Source organism: Periplaneta americana, chromosome 17 (genome assembly GCF_040183065.1).
Source record: "Periplaneta americana isolate PAMFEO1 chromosome 17, P.americana_PAMFEO1_priV1, whole genome shotgun sequence".
NCBI lineage: Eukaryota > Metazoa > Arthropoda > Insecta > Blattodea > Blattidae > Periplaneta > Periplaneta americana.
The window spans coordinates 88,387,570-88,404,322 of record NC_091133.1 but is presented as its reverse complement, the minus strand read 5'-3'; the positions used below and the strand labels follow the sequence as shown (position 1 = coordinate 88,404,322).

General features: G+C 32.3%; 1 protein-coding gene across 1 annotated transcript; it reads right to left on the bottom strand.

Annotated features, from left to right (window-relative positions):
* Positions 1–2,739: 2,739 nt before the first annotated feature.
* On the bottom strand, positions 2,740–12,963 carry LOC138693200 (armadillo repeat-containing protein 6 homolog). The gene is made up of 5 exons (XM_069816944.1): positions 11,790–12,963; positions 7,254–7,399; positions 3,765–3,884; positions 3,191–3,337; positions 2,740–2,920 (listed from the first exon to the last, which is right to left on the bottom strand). The coding sequence occupies exons 1-5, from the start codon at positions 12,382–12,384 to the stop codon at positions 2,753–2,755; spliced, it is 1,176 nt and encodes a 391-aa protein (XP_069673045.1). The 5' UTR covers positions 12,385–12,963; the 3' UTR covers positions 2,740–2,752.
* Between the last annotated feature and the right edge of the window lie 3,790 nt (positions 12,964–16,753).

Below are 16,753 nucleotides of genomic sequence, written 5' to 3'. Positions count from 1 at the left end.
GCATAGAGTTCTGTAAGAAAAATTTTGCGCATTCTTCTAGAGGATAAACACCATACCATGCTTCATCCTGTCTGTTATTGGCATTCGAAATACCAAGTAACACTACCGTAACAGATTATTGACAATTGTATAATGTTCGTAAAAGGTACCATTAAAGTCATGTTACCTCTATTTCTGGCCATTTTTTGGATTGGTTTTATATGTTGTAGTGAAATGCAACTGTCCTGGAAGACTGTAAATTTAGGACGACTACATCTGCGTCACCTGTGAGTGGTACCCAAGTAGTCATGGTAATACAACATTATTGCAGAACAATGCGCGACTTTTCATTTCTAAGAGCTTAAATTTGTACTACGAAACATCTAAAAATTATTGTATATCGTTCAGAAACATGGCATTTAAGAAAAATATTATATTTCTACATTATTACCAACTGAAATGGACATTTGACGGAAAGCAGCATTCTGGAAATATAAAATTAGGAACAAGATGAATTAAGATTGATCGTTCCATTATAGATTATGAACACGATGGTTAGAATGCTATGGACATCTCAGGAGAATGCCAGATGAGAGATTGTCTCAAATAATATTTGAATAGGTACCAGCCGAGAATAGAGAACATGGAAGACCAAAAATAACCTGACACCAGGGGATCTGATCAACTTCGAGTAAGAGAAAGCTGAAGGAAATGCCCAGGAAGACATTTCTGAAATATCTTACTGGTCTCAATATTGTGTCAGACCAAAATTTAATTTTGTTCTTTTCTTTACTCTAATTTATTTTAGTTTGTAAGTTTATATTATGATTCTGTGATGTATGTCAACTAGAAGAATGTAGACCAGACAAGATCAGTACAGACAGATAAAACACCTTTCACCTAGATATAAAATTAAGATTTGTAATAGTATTTAAGTAAAAATTTATAATTTCAGTTTTCGTACTTCCTAGTACAATAATTACGCAATAAAAAGATTACTATTTGCTCAGAGTTAATTGTGGTAATGATTTATTATAATGCATTTTAAAAAAGTACTACATTTTAATATATTCATACTATCTCATTTTATTTCTTATTGATCTCTCTTGACTCGTCATTCAATATCAATATAATATAAGAGGAGGATCAGGGACAGACAAGGCAAATATTCTTCACATGCCGCAGTCAGGAGCAAAAGTAAAGAGACGGAAGATAAAGAAAAAAATATAGAATTTGTAGTTGAAGAAGTAAATAGACCCTATTCAATGTCAGAAATTACATAATGTTCAAAATAGCACATTCAAATGAAAGTGGAAAAAATATAAACAGATGAAATCATAAAAAAAATATATATATATAGAGAAAAGTGAATAACGAAGTGAAGAAAATATACAAAGGCATTATTACATACAATGAAGACATTCGTTTATCCATAACTCTTAACTATAAGAAGCACATTAATTTACACCAGCGAATTAACAATGAAGCTCCTGCAAACGATTCACATGATTCTCTGAAGCTAACTAATCATACTCCTATGATTATTTTAAACAATTTATGGCTTCAAAAATGTTGTATGTAGTACAAACTTGCTACAAAGGAATTGATGGAATCTTAAGAACTAATTAATAGTAAAAGCACTTAATAATGATTACTTACATGTTTCTGTAGACTCGTGTACTTGAATTCTTCTCCAAATGGCTTGCAAGTTGATTTATCAGTTCATATCTTGTCTAATAATTGACATATAAATAACCCAACAAAAGTGTAAATCCAACTATAAAAATTCACATAAATTAAACAGTGTAAGTACCTACAGGGCATCCCATTTAGCTACCAGCTGAAAATACAGCCTAGATTTCACCATTATTGATCCATAACCTCCCGCGAATTTCTAGTCATATAACGTTGATTAATGAAAAAATTATGAAAAAACTGCGTAAGGTGTGCTGTAACTGCAACTAAAATAATAGGGCAGATACTGTATATTTTGAAGATACGGTAAATTCAGAGAGGTACGGTAATGCACACAAATATTTGCACCATTTTTTTTAATTTACTGTCATCTAATGAGAGATAAAAATGCATATTTTCAACAAGATTCTGCCACAGCATACACTGCTCAAGATTCTTTTGACTTAACAAGGGAGGCTATGACAGGATCATTTCTAAAGAGTTACGGCCATTTCCCAGACTATACTGTGTGCAGCTATTATTTGTGGGGGGAACTTTAGAGACTACAGGAATAACCTCCACAATACAGACGAACTTAAAAACAATATACCAAGAGAAGAATAGCAGAAAGATAACTTTTACATGTCAATGAAAATTTTATCAAAAAATGTCGAGAATGCAGATGGACATAACTTTAAGCAACTGCTATAACACAAGTTAGTACTCATCATTAAATAAAAATATATTTGTGTGCATGATTTTATTAATCAAAGTTACATGACTATAAATACGCAGGAGGTTATGATCAACAATAATGCAACATAGACCGGCCATGCATGCATGGATTGTGCACGTGTTCTTGGTTGGGGGTTGAATGGAATGCTCTGTACATTTATTTATATAAAATTCAACTAAAACACTTGTTTTATCTGAATATTATTAAACATGATATACTTTAAGAGGCATGTATTTTCAAAGACAATTCTTATTAAATTTCAATACAGTTGTCACAAACTCACGTCAAGGAATGAGACAGCAAAGACAATGACAACCTCATCATAGTCATGTTACAACATTATACATAATGATCTAGCACTTCTTACTCAATTGAAATACCCAAATCCCTAAGTGCAGTTTTGGCATCGTAGTCAGAACCATGGGTCTTCATGGCAATTCTTAGGACTTCCTCAGCTCCCAAACTTAGAAATCCTTTACGCAAGCTTTTATCACGAGATACAATGTTCCGAATTGCCCAACTGCCTTGCTTCTGTAAGAAAACCGAAGAAAAAGAATATTGTTTTAATGATAAATATTTAACTAGAATTAAAAGGTTATACCAGAACGGTGAAGACATGGAAAGGTAAGTCAAACTAAAATTTCTGTTCCGACCCAACTACATCAATGATCATATCACTAAATGTACCACATTACTAAATGCTTAGACGATCATTAGATCATTAGATTTTCAATAAATCTACGCAAATAATATTATGAGATTAAAGTCAACGTGAATATAATTTTAAAAATATATACGAACCTGGACAGCAAAATTTTTGGAATGTATCCTCATAGTTCGTAAAATAACCTCAGGTGCCCCAGCATTGTAAAGAACTCTGGCATTTTCAGGCATTCTCAAACTGAGAGCAGCAATGACCCCACATCCCATTATTCCAAGTTCAGCTGACTGCAAAATTTACTGGGAATGAATATATAATTCCATATTTTAAAAGAGAATCGTGCAAAACAATTCTGAATGTATCAAGCCTTTTCAAATGAACCCATTTGTTTTTCTTATTATATAAATGAATCAGATTAGGTGGTTCAAACTGGTTTATGGCACTCGTAATCTCATTACCATGCAAACAAACTCGAGTAGGTGGTACAAAAGGCTGCTTGCAAAATCATATATTCTACAAAAAAAAAAAATCAATTTCGAGATTTTTAGGGAAATACGCGTTTTCAGTAGGCCCTACTATATTATACAAATCATCTGTGTACAAGTGACGTTTTAGCTTTTAATATATTCCAAGATTTTAATCCTTCGTACAATATTATTTTATCAAACAAATTCAGTATGTATGTGCTACAATACAGATTTCTTACTTTATTACCTGATGCCGACGCATTGCTGATATTATCAGTGGTGCCATCCCTTCCTTAATTATTTTTATCTTTACATCATCATTACCAGCAAGTCCTTTCAGCAATTTCAAACACAGTCTAATTATTTTCTGAAATCAGGAAGACAAGTGAGGCTATCAAGTGCAAAACTCGCCTTAACAAAAATTAAAAAAAAAAAAGTGAGTTACATATGGGACGTTATACTTCTTACAGCTATCTACTGATATAGTCGGTTTGTGCAAATCTTGTCTAATTCCTCTTCCATAGAGCACAGAAAACTACTATCAAATGCAAAACTGTCCATATCCATAACGGTTTTTCCTGTTTTCTGACAAATCATTTTACCTGGATAAGGCGAGTTTTGCATTTGATAGCCTCAAGTAGTAAACTATCACACTCTTAAAATTATCATATTTTCATTCCGGGGTGTTTCATGCTTCAATTTTTGGTCTGAAAGTAAGAATGTTTTATGGTCAGAATTCCGGCCTAAAGTATAATGCCCTTAAACCCCAAAACCCAAAAAAAGGCCTTTTGCTTAAAGTTTTCTTTCCCTTCGCCAGGTTTCGTTCTTCACACTTTTTTTCTTTGCTTGCTTAGAAGGCAGCAGATTCAACTCTTTGTTTTCAATTCGATTCATTAGGCTCGTGAACATCTTCTTAAGCCAAATCTGTTGACATACACGAATCGTACAGTACATAAATAGAGGAACGTAATCCTAGCTACTTTTAACAGTTGCTCACATTAAATATCGCTTGTGCTAAGTGCAGGACAGACCTACCATTGGTGTAAACATCTCCTGGCATTTCACATTCTCAGACACCCAATTTGTATCACAACATAGATGTATATTTTTATTAAGTACTGGTACCAGTTACCATGAATTAGAAATTAATTTTTTTTTTTCATAACTAACAACAGACTCTTACAATATATTTTGTTCTTCAAGATGTATTTAATGCATGATAATAAAATAGTAATAACGTTTGATTTATTTTATGATACACTAGAGAAGATGACTGCCTCCATGGTCTGTTAGTCAGCATGCTGGCTTCCAGATCTGTAGGTCCCAGGTTCATTTCCCGGGCTCAGCTCTTGGTGAATTTTTCTTGAAGAAGAAAAATTGCCTGGGTGTCTAGAGTCTGGAAATTTGTATGAATGTGAGTGTGATCAATGTTAAGAAAAGCTCGAGCATTAAGTCTGTCTTCATTCAACTTTGAACGTAAATAGATCTTTACTTGCCATAAACAAAAAGCTCTAATTTCTGAATTCAAGTTCAGAGGTGTCAGATGATAATGAGGAGTTACATTTCCCCAGATCTGTACCTTTCACAATTTAACTTTCAGTGTAGCATGATTTTGTGACCCGTGAAGAGCTCAAGTTTCGTTCAGATCAGTAAGAGTATAAAGTTGTTTTACTTAATGTGAAAATGGTTGACTGTAATGAGGTATGTCAGTGTGATGTTGGAAAACTTAAATTAGAACTTTTCCGACGTCTGAGCTTCGAGGAAAAGAAGAATTATATTTTCTCGGGACATACCAGTGTCTAAATTAACAGCAGCTGGATTTCACATATAAATATACTGTTAAGTCTACAGAATTACATTTTGAAAATTACTGAATAGAACTTTATTCTGTATAATAATAATAATAATAATAATAATAATAATAATAATAATAATAATAATAATAATAATAATAATAATAATAATAATAATAATAATCTATACTAATAATAAATCTGTAGCCGAAATTTTTCTGATAATTTTCGATTTTCCAAAAATAATTGGTCCTAACATATATAATTAACCACCCTGAAACCGAAAATCGCTTTTTTGACATTTTTGTTTGTATGTCTGTCTGTCTGTCTGTATGTTCGTTACCTTTTCACGCGATAATGGCTGAACGGATTTCGATGAAAATTGGAATATAAATTAATTTCATTGTAACTTAGATTTTAGGCTATATGGCATTCAAAATACATTATTTAAAAGGGGGGTTATAAGGGGGCCTGAATTAAATAAATCGAAATATCTCGCTTATTATTGATTTTTGTGAAAAATGTTACATAACAAACGTTTGTTTAAAAATGATTTCTGATAAGTTTTATTCTTTGAAAAATTTTGATAGGACTGATATTTAATGAGATAAATGAGTTTTAAAATTAAAATAACTGCCATCTAAGGCGGTGTATTGAAATAAAAAACAAATGACTTCGTCTATAAGGGGCCTTGGACACAACAATCGAAAGCTATGAAAGACAGCCTACAGACAATGTTTCTGTGTTTTATGAAGTAATATCGGAAGCAAAATTAACCGATTTGTATAATTAATTATTATTTCATCATTGGAAAGTGTAGTTTCTCTGGATAGACATAATGCTATAATGTTATTACAGTAACTTGTAAGTGAATTGAGAAGAGGTAAGATTAAAATAGCTTCTTATGCATAGAAACCTTGATAGGTTATTCTGTATATTCATTTCCTGTATTTCTGAAAATAATGTTTATGAACACATTCATTTTTATCTCAGAGAATTAACGAACAACGAGAGTGTATTGATTTAGTATGCAGTAATAGTACGTTAGCTTAGCAATCCATTATTTTATAATTCAAATTTTAACTATGCTCAATTGAATCGTGTTAAAATACATAAAATATATATGCAATAAATGCAATGCAAAAAAATTGGGTAATGAGCCAAGCAGATTATGTTGCGCTGTTGTAAAAGCTGTTCCTCCTGAGATTCAAGAGCTCCCACAACAAATTAAAAACTTTCTAATTCGAGTACATCCGTTATCAACACACTTTTTACATAATATAATATATAATATAATATAAACATAATAATAAATCTGTAGCCAAAATTTTTCTGTTAATTTTCGCTTTTCCAAAAATAATTGGTAATAACAATTAAGAAACATGTTAAAGGAATTGTCATTGCACCAAATGAGTGGTCTCTGGACCAAAATGATCGCATTTTAATATTTTAAATACAATTTAAATTAAGTAACATATTAAACGATTTATCCTCCTATCAAACACGAATGTTCCCTGGATCAACTGTCCTATTTTAATTATGTAATTACTTTATATTTATTTCTAAGGGTGCAGCGGAGCACACGGGTACGGCTAGTAATAATAATAATAATAATAATAATAATAATAACGATGATAATTTATTCATTTATATATTTATTATTTATGTGCTGGACAACAGCAATAATAATAATAATAATAATAATAATAATAATAATAATAATAATAATAATAATAATAAAATAGGCTAAGGAATAATGTCCAGCCACACCCACTTTCTTGAGAAAAATTAAAATAATTGCATAGTGCATCCCTTGGTCTTGACTTCACACTTCGCCACTGACATTAGCATAACACGATCCTGAACAACCTCCATAGTTGAAGAGCATTATTAAATAGTCATAAATTCATATATCCACCATTTATGTTTAATATTGTCATTACCTCATTATTTGCATACTGAGAAAATACATCAGAGATGAATTTTAAACATCCAGCTTCCTCCACTTTCTGGCAGAATTCGTTTCTAACAACCAATACAGTTAAAGTGAGAATAATATCAGTTGCTGTTTCCTTATCGCCTTTAAATTCTGAAAACAAAAGCACAAATACTAAAACACAGTGAATGATTAGTTCCTAGAGAATAACATTCCAATGTGTTAAGCACTGTATAAAGGTTACAAAGTTGCACAAGACATGCAAACGTATTTTGATATGGCAGTTTGTATAGTCTCCTCCAATTCCAAAAATGTTCATCTTTATGTCTAAAATCTTCTGTCTAAAACATGTCGGTACGCTATAATAATGAATACAACAAAAAAATAGATGCTATTGTATTATCAGTAGCATAGCGTCAATGTAAGCTAAAAAGTTAAGCTTCCCCAGTTAATAATAATTTCATAATAAACCTGCAGTTTATGAACAAAATTATTTATTAATTTTAACAGAGTTTATATTTATGCGTTAAATATTGTGATGCGGCAGTTCAGGATGATTTGTGATGCAGCAGTAAACAAGAAGCCTGCACACACCAGCTTCCAAGCAGACTGGTTTCTTTCACTCATTCTTCTGTGAACCCACCCCGCAGATTTTGCATCCCTTTCTAACTAACCTACCCTGCTCGCAAGGCATGGAAGAAGCTAGCTTTTACATTGAAAGTTTCCGAGTTATCCCTTCCGTGAGTTGTGTTCAATTGAAGGTTTTGTGTGCATTGCGGCTGATATAATAAATAATGAGTGAAATAACAGTTCCTGACACCAATTTACTTGAATTTTTAGGACAATTCTATTATCAAGACTGACTTACGAACAAAAGTGCGATTTAAAAGACAAATGACCGTGTCTATTTGTTAGAGATATGTGTAAACCATGAAATCATATTTTACCATTTGAGGTCATGCCTTATTGGTGTTACTTACGAGGTTCCAACCAATCTTCGGACTGCTGACTTGAAATTGACTACTATTTATTTTAAGACTATATTTTTTAAATACGTTTTCTCATACGTACACGAAAGACAACTTGAGTTAGCTTCCCCTGCTCAAAATTTCATGCTACGCCACTGTGTATTATACAGATTTATTTACGACATTTTTGTCAGTTGACATACCGGTACCTTTATCAAATGAATCACCTCCAGTTACGAAAGTTACTAACCTAATTATTAGAGAAAAAATTATCTTCCAAAGCATTACATATGAAGAAACTCAGGAACAGGTACATTCAATGTGAGAAAATGAACAAATATGGATAAGTATGTAAATGAAACTTCAAATTCTACTAGCACAAAAATAAGACTTGTCACTATCAGGGTATTAAAACTAATACAATATTTTCAAGAAGATCGTCCCAATTAACATAAAAATAAATAATTTCTGAAAATGCGTGACTGCTGCAAGATTATTCAACGAAGCAATCACTATATTGTGGTCGGGCGGTGTGAAGTATAACACGTTTTATCATTGTTGATGGATGCTGCAGCATACATGAAGAACCCTGTACCATGCATGAAGAAGGCAGCAACAGGTCTTCTTGTTAGTCACTCTAAAATTATTCATGTTAAATACGTTTTGCATGAATTACACAGAATATATGAATAAATCAAAGCAACACATTCTAATTTAAGCTCATTTCAGTGATTTCTAGTATGTATATAAAGAAATTAAATGAAATGATTAGCCTAAAAATGTCCCGTTAAGGGCAAAGGCCTCCTCCTATAGAGGGAGAGCTCTATTTGTCTCACGCGGTGAGCTACTCCATGTAATAGATGTTTATAACCTTGGAATTGTTCACTTGGTTCACATTCTGCACTGTTTGGTATTGTTCGCTTGTTTCTGTCGCACTGGTTGAAAAAGTGATTTTTAAGATGTACTGACAAATCAAAAATAAAAATCATAACATGCCATTGCCATTCTCATCTCTATAGTAGCACGTTGGCGAACTTGATTTGCTGCAATACATTATTACAGAGAACATTTCACAGTTTTACATTTTTTTTTTATACTCGCTTTAACATCTCTGGTCATATCGCGAGTTAATCTTTTAGGTGAAATCCAAAGGCCTGTGTACTATTGTTGAGTACTGGTTCTATTGTTGTGAAGTAGATGGCATCTGTATATGTTTACTGATTTGTTATGAATATGATTTTGGTGATGAATGAAGCCGGTGATATTCAGGGATGTTGTGGCCCGAATTTCCTGACATTTGCCTTACAGTTGAGGGAAACCCCTGAAAAACCTCAACCAGGAAATTCAACCAAACTGGGATTTTACATATTTGTCATCATTAGTCATCAATAAACCAAACAAAGATGACGCCTCTTCTGTTAGAATTCAACATAACTTTTAAGAGACATTATGTCAAAAAAATAGTTTGCATATATTCCTGCTAACTTTGGTTTCCTTTGTGAGACAATTAACAACGGTAGCACTTCTTTTGTCAGAAACATTTTAACAAGATTGTTATGTAGAGAGAAAATTTAACAATCATAATCCAGGAATAATGTAACAAACTTAAAAGTTCAGGCCCTATATAATTAGTTGAAATACATAAAGTGAATAAAATCAGTTGTATTGCAAATTTAATTAATTCAAATGTGTAGTCACGTTAAGATATGCAGTATCGTCATCTGTCTTGGATTCCTGATGAGAGAATATGGCAACCCTGCTGATGATGTTATAATAAAGACAGAGTTGTTTACTGTGTAAGTGAGGGTTTTTTTTAAATATGGCACATACTATACCAGCATGGACAAATGGCTGTCTAAATAACAGTGTATGACACACTTGTTAAAAAGATTTTATTTTGCTCGTATGGTTGCTTCACTTGGCCCATGGCCCCATTTTGCAAACATCCTTACTCGAAAATTAAAATGTCATTTTTAACACTTGTATTGTAAATAACTAATTTCTTATATTTTTTCAAAACTTTTACAAATAAAAAACAAATATTTTCCTATATTTTTGCACCTAAAAACCAGAGCCATAGTCACAATTCTATGATACTGACCTTTCTGCCCTAATTCCTTTCCAAAGAAAGCCATGATAAAAAATAATACTGCACTTAAAAATTACCACTCTCATCCAGTTCTAAACTCGCAAACCTCAGCATGGTAACCACTCAATCACAGATGACATAATGAAAGCTAAATAAATTAAGTACCGTAAACTGGGGTTACTTTGAACATACAGGAAACTTCGAACATTTTTTCAGAAAATCATATTTAGGTTTCTAGATGCTACACTTGTTAAATGGAGGTAAATTTGGTATGAGAATGATTTTTATGATAATTTACCTCCATCTATAACAAGTGCAGCATGTAGAAACCTAAATATGATTTTCTGATAAAAATGTTCAAAGTTTCCTCTGTGTTCAAAGTAACCCCAGTTCACAGTAATAAACTTGTCATTCATAAATGAATACAATATAATATTTTATTACTCAGTCAATGACAAATCAAAGTAAAATAATGACTTAGTTTATAGTCATTAAGTTTATATACATGAATTACAAAATTGCGAACGTTTTCGCCTATTCAGTCATCCTCAGGCAGAGTTATATAATATCTCAATGCCATATACGTAGCTATACGTATTTAAAATTAATTATGTATAGGACATCTCCATTATTAAAATGTAATATTACAGGTAATAAACTTAAATAATGTTAAAAAATGTTAAAAACCATGTAGTAATTAAACTTCATAATATGTAGAACACTTGTTCAGTCTAATGAGTGGTGAATGTATGTCGTTTAAAATGTGACAACTGCATAGTTAGCAACTGTATGGATCACTATAAACATCCTGTGTTTTATGTAAATTATGTAGACGTGAGGCGACCTGGATACCAGGTACAGTCCTAATAGCAGCAGGTCGCCTCATGTCTACATAATTTACATAAAACACAGGATGTTTATAGTGATCCATACAGGTACAGTCCTAATAGCAGCAGGTCGCCTCACGTCTACATAATTTACATAAAACACAGGATGTTTATAGTGATCCATACAGTTGCTAACTATGCAGTTGTCACATTTTAAACGACATACATTCACCACTCATTGGACTGAACAAGTGTTCCATATATTATGAAGTTTAATTACTACATGGTTTTTAACATTTTTTAACATAATTTAAGTTTATTACCTGTAATATTACATTTTAATAATGGAGATGTCCTATACATAATTAATTTTAAATAGTACTCACCACCAATAGCTACGTATATGACATTGAGATATTATATAACTCTGCCTGAGGATGCCTGAATAGGCGAAAACGTTCGCAATTTTGTAATTCATGTATATAAACTTAATGACTATAAACTAAGTCATTATTTTACTTTGATTTGTCATTGACTGAGTAATAAAATATTATATTGTATTCATTTATAGAAATTGACAATCTGAATATTCCATCATGCTTTCTAAGTTGTCATTCATAGCTCAGTACTTCTAATCAAAAGTTACATACAGTACTTACTATTCAGTAAATCTGTCAGTGTACATAACATCTCCATTGCCAAAGCTCTTGTATGCTCATGAGATTTTCCATACTGCACTCTAATGTCGTCCTCCAATACAAGAGCTCTTGCAACACCACATACACCTCTCACAATCAAAGGTGGGGCATCTTTGTCCAACAGCACTTTTAATCTTGGAAGAATCTTCATTTGAAATATATTCTGACGATTTTGTTCATGTTTGATACAACAAGTCTTTGTCCAATCCAATACATTTTTTAGAATGTTCTCATTCTTTTGTTTATCTAAGTATGACATAATTACCAAAATCCCCTGATCATCCAGGAGGTCTGGGTACCCAGACATCAGTGCTATAATTGCACACAGTGCTGCACTTGAAATTTCAACTTCTGATTGAAACGTTTCCAAGATATTGATCAAAATATTATAGGCTCCATGTTTTCCAGCAAAAATCTTGTGTCCATCACTCTTGCAACATTCTTCTTTCACAATTAACAAACCTTCAATAATTTCAGAAGTTTTCTTTGTTGGTCTACTTAATTTAGTCAGTGCCGTGGTGAGCTTATCTTTTGAATCCTGAGGAATATCCTCCATCTTAACTTAAAAATGGTTATAGATCAAGCTAAAAAAAAAAAAAAAAAAACATATCTTAAACTTAATACATACAAAGACATGATTCATATTATCACTTCAGTCTAATAATCCGTATACTGCATACAAGTGAAAATTAACTTCATTAAAAATATACAAGTCATTACTGTGTTGAAAGTTTGGAACGTTTCTTACACATTACCGGTACCTACTTAAACTAACAATGAGTCTTATCAGGCATCCATTTTATTAGCCCGAATAAACTAAAGCAATATTTAATTTCATTATTATCTAAATTCTGAAGACACTGCTAAGGATATTCCTGTACCTCATTGTTAAAGCATGAACTGCCTACATTAAATCCTAGGAAGTTCAAGCGGAATTAGAATAAAGGCAATCTTTGTGAATGTTTCCTCAGAACACTGACAATGCTGCCATGTTCTTATTTTAACCTTTACAAAACTATATTACTTGTTTTACTTACGGTATATAATAATCTAAGTTTCTCACAGGAGAAATCTGATGGTTTAATCAATCTCATATATGAAATCCCGGATACTGAATTACATATAAAATTAAGAAATATGGGTATTTGTGACCTGATACATATGAGTGAAATGAATAGATACCTAAATATAACCTATAAAATATTTTCATAAATATGCTAGAAGTTTTCCATCAGAGCAATAACATGGATAAATAACATTAAGAATTTAGAGTTTTAAAAGTAAAAATTAAAAAAATTATTTATCTGAAAATTTAGCACATGATCAAATTTGGCCACTAGTAAATAAATACACTACCTTGGCATGTGCCACACTAATGGAAAACAACTTCTCAATATACTTAAAATGTAAATAGCACACACAAATATTAACAAATGACGATCCTGTAGCCATGAAAACAAGAAAATGTTATTGTTATTGTTGTCCAAACATAATTTTTAAACTTTAAAAACTAAAATATATTTACACACGTCTGCTAGTTTTTTTATATAGGCCTACCGGTACTAGAAATTATTTCTGTTGCCAAACCTAAATATTTATTTATCTTCCTTGAAATGTAATTAAAGTTTTATTTCATAATAATAGCCAAAATAATTTTTTATGTTCATTCAGTGGCATAGCCAGGAATTTAAGATTGGAGGTTGGGAGGACAAATAATTTTGGGAACATCATATCAAAAACTTACCCATAACTCATATGCAACATATTTAATGAACAATAATACAGTAGCGTGCAAATTAATCCGAACACGACATATTTTTACATTTTCTGTCATTGTTGGCCTCACAGCTGCTCATACTGCTTTAATTGACATCTGTAGTACGTGTAATTCCATTGTTGAAGGTCTGTCATTATTTTTTTTTTATAATATATGACATTTTGCCTGTCGTTTTGTACTCATAAGCATTTCAGTTGTGTTGAAGACTTAATACTGCAATCCTGTGTACATTCTGTCATCTTCACAAATGGATATAACTCCACGAAAACGGTCTAAAATTATAACATTAGCAGAGCATTCTTCTATGACACAGAGGCAAATTGCTGCAGAATGTCACAGGTTTGGCTACTGTTAATTCGATCATAAAACGATACAGGGAGACTGGATCCATTACACCCCAGAAAAAGGAAACTGTGGCCGGAAAAGGAAGACTTCACCTGCAGATGATTGTTTAATTGTCAGGAAAAGTTAATTAAATCCTAGACTAACTGCTGTCGACTTAACCCGCGAGTTAATGGCTACCACTGGGGCGAATATTCACGTCACAACAGTGCAGCGTAGGCTTTTGGAAGCTGGACGAAGGGCTCGTAAGCCTATTAAGAAGCAACTGCTAACCCCTGTTATATGCAAAAAACGCTTAATGTGGGCAAAATTACATCAACACTGGACAGTGAATGACTGGAAGAATGTACGTTTTTCCAATGAGTCTCATTTCGAGGTCCATGGCCACCGTGTTTCTTACGTACGGAAAGGATCCGAAAAAGTAACAGCAGCTCATCTCCAACAAGCACCCAAATACCCCCCTAAAGTAATGTTTTGGGGTTGTTTTACACATGAAGGGCCTGGAGCATTAATACCTATCAAGGGAATGATGAATTCTGATATATATATTCACTTATTGGAAACCAGAATCGTACCCCAGCTGCAAAAATCATTTCCGGATGGCAGAGGTGTGTTCCAACAAGACCTGGCACCATGCCATACATCTCGAAAAACTACAGAATTCTTCAACAAGAAGAATATTCAGGTACTCCCCTGGCCAGGCAACTCACCTGACATCAACCCATTGAGAACTTGTGGTCAATTTGCAAAAGAAGAATGCAAAAAATGGATTGTTCTACAAAGGAGAAGATGATTTCTGCCCTCATTGGTGTATAGTTTCGCGATGAAGAAATGAAGAATATTTGTGAACAATTAGTGGAATCCATGCCAAATCGTCTCAGAGCTGTTATTAGGAACAAGGGAGGCCACATAGATTACTGAGGTATGTCTTAGATCCTTTTTTTTATTCCGTTTGTGTTTTTGCATAAGTAATTGCATTGTTCGGATTAATTTGCACGCTACTGTACTATACTATGTTATGTTTAATACTATGAAATATAAAGTCAATTTAGGCTCCCCAAAAGTAGCTACAAAGCAAAATTAATTCTCTGTCATTGCCAAGTGAATCAACAGATGTCAACCCTAAATAAATTACGTAGGCTACTTAACACTCCTGCTAGCAAGATTTTTCACAACTTAGGCCTACTACCAAGGAGGTTAATACAATTACCCATATTAAAATCATATACCGATCTTTGTTAAGCATCTGGAATAAAACAACTTATGTATTATTGGTTATTATGGTTATCTTTATGTAGATTATGTATTATTGACTACCTAAAGAATTACAAAAAATGTAAAAACATAAAATAATCTTCATGTTTTTTTTTAAATATAGGATTATTCAAAAGTTCTCTTCCATTTTGTTGAAAAGCATACCAAAATTAATTAACTTTAGATGCCTACGTTACCAGTGGCACTATGAGATAACATATACAGTAAATTTAAATTTGTCTCCCTTCCATTACAAGACAAACTCCTCAATTCTATATAGTTTTGACATGATGGAAAACAATTTACAAACAATGACAGTCCCAGTACCATAACATAAATTGGAAATTATTTCAGTTAATTCTTGAGATTTAAATATTCGAGATACAATGAGCCTATCAAAAACATTTGTTTATGATAAAATAGGATCTAAAAAAATTACTTACTTACTTACAAATGGCTTTTAAGGAACCCGCAGGTTCATTGCCGCCCTCACATAAGCCCGCCATTGGTCCCTATCCTGTGCAAGATTAATCCAGTCTCTATCATCATATCCCACCTCCCTCAAATCAATTTTAATATTATCCTCCAATCTACGTCTCGGCCTCCCCAAAGGTATTTTTCCCTCTGGTCTCCCAACTAACACTCTATATGCATTTCTGGATTCGCCCATACATGCTACATGCCCTGCCCATCTCAAACGTCTGGATTTAATGTTCCTAATTATGTCTAAAAAAAATTAAGTTATAAAAATAAATAAATAAATAAGAATATAAACCTAATAAAACAAATTTTAGTTCTTTGTTGAAATTCAAATATTCGAACACCATCAATACAATGGAGGGGGAAAGGAATTGACCACCCTACCCAACCATTTCCTGGCCTAGTTGCCTCATAAGTGGTGCTTCCTTTTATCACTTGAGAGATTCAGACCTGTCTTCGGACAGTTGACCAACAACATCTATCCTACAATGAGCATCTCGAAAAAGGGCTCCACTAATTTATTTCTAACAAAATCACTTTTAGAAAACCCACAACACACAGAAATAAAAAATAAAAAATAAAAAATTGAGAACAAAAAGTCATGATAATATAAATAACAATATAAAAATTGTTATAAATAACACAAACGAAAATAATTTGGAAGCAGAAAAACTCAGAAATGAAGAAAATTAAGCTACAGAATTAATTTTATATCCTAGAATTTTCATGACACGGACTATCGTAAGAAATATATTTACCCCACATACATAATGTGAATTACACCTTAAAGTATATTAATTATTCATGTTATTTTTAATTCAAATTGTTATTATAACGGACAAATACATGGAATTTCAAAACGAAATATGGAGAAAAATGAAAATAATATTGAAAAATCATCAGTGGGGTAATCCTATTACCCCTCTTAGTAGCAAGAGGGTTAATCTAGTTACTGTGTTGAACACGGTAGCTTCATAATTTCTTTGAAAAATCATCAGTCGATTTAAAACAACTTGTGAGCTGAAATATAACAGGTTTTTTTTATTTTTTTTTTTAATATTGGTTATTATCG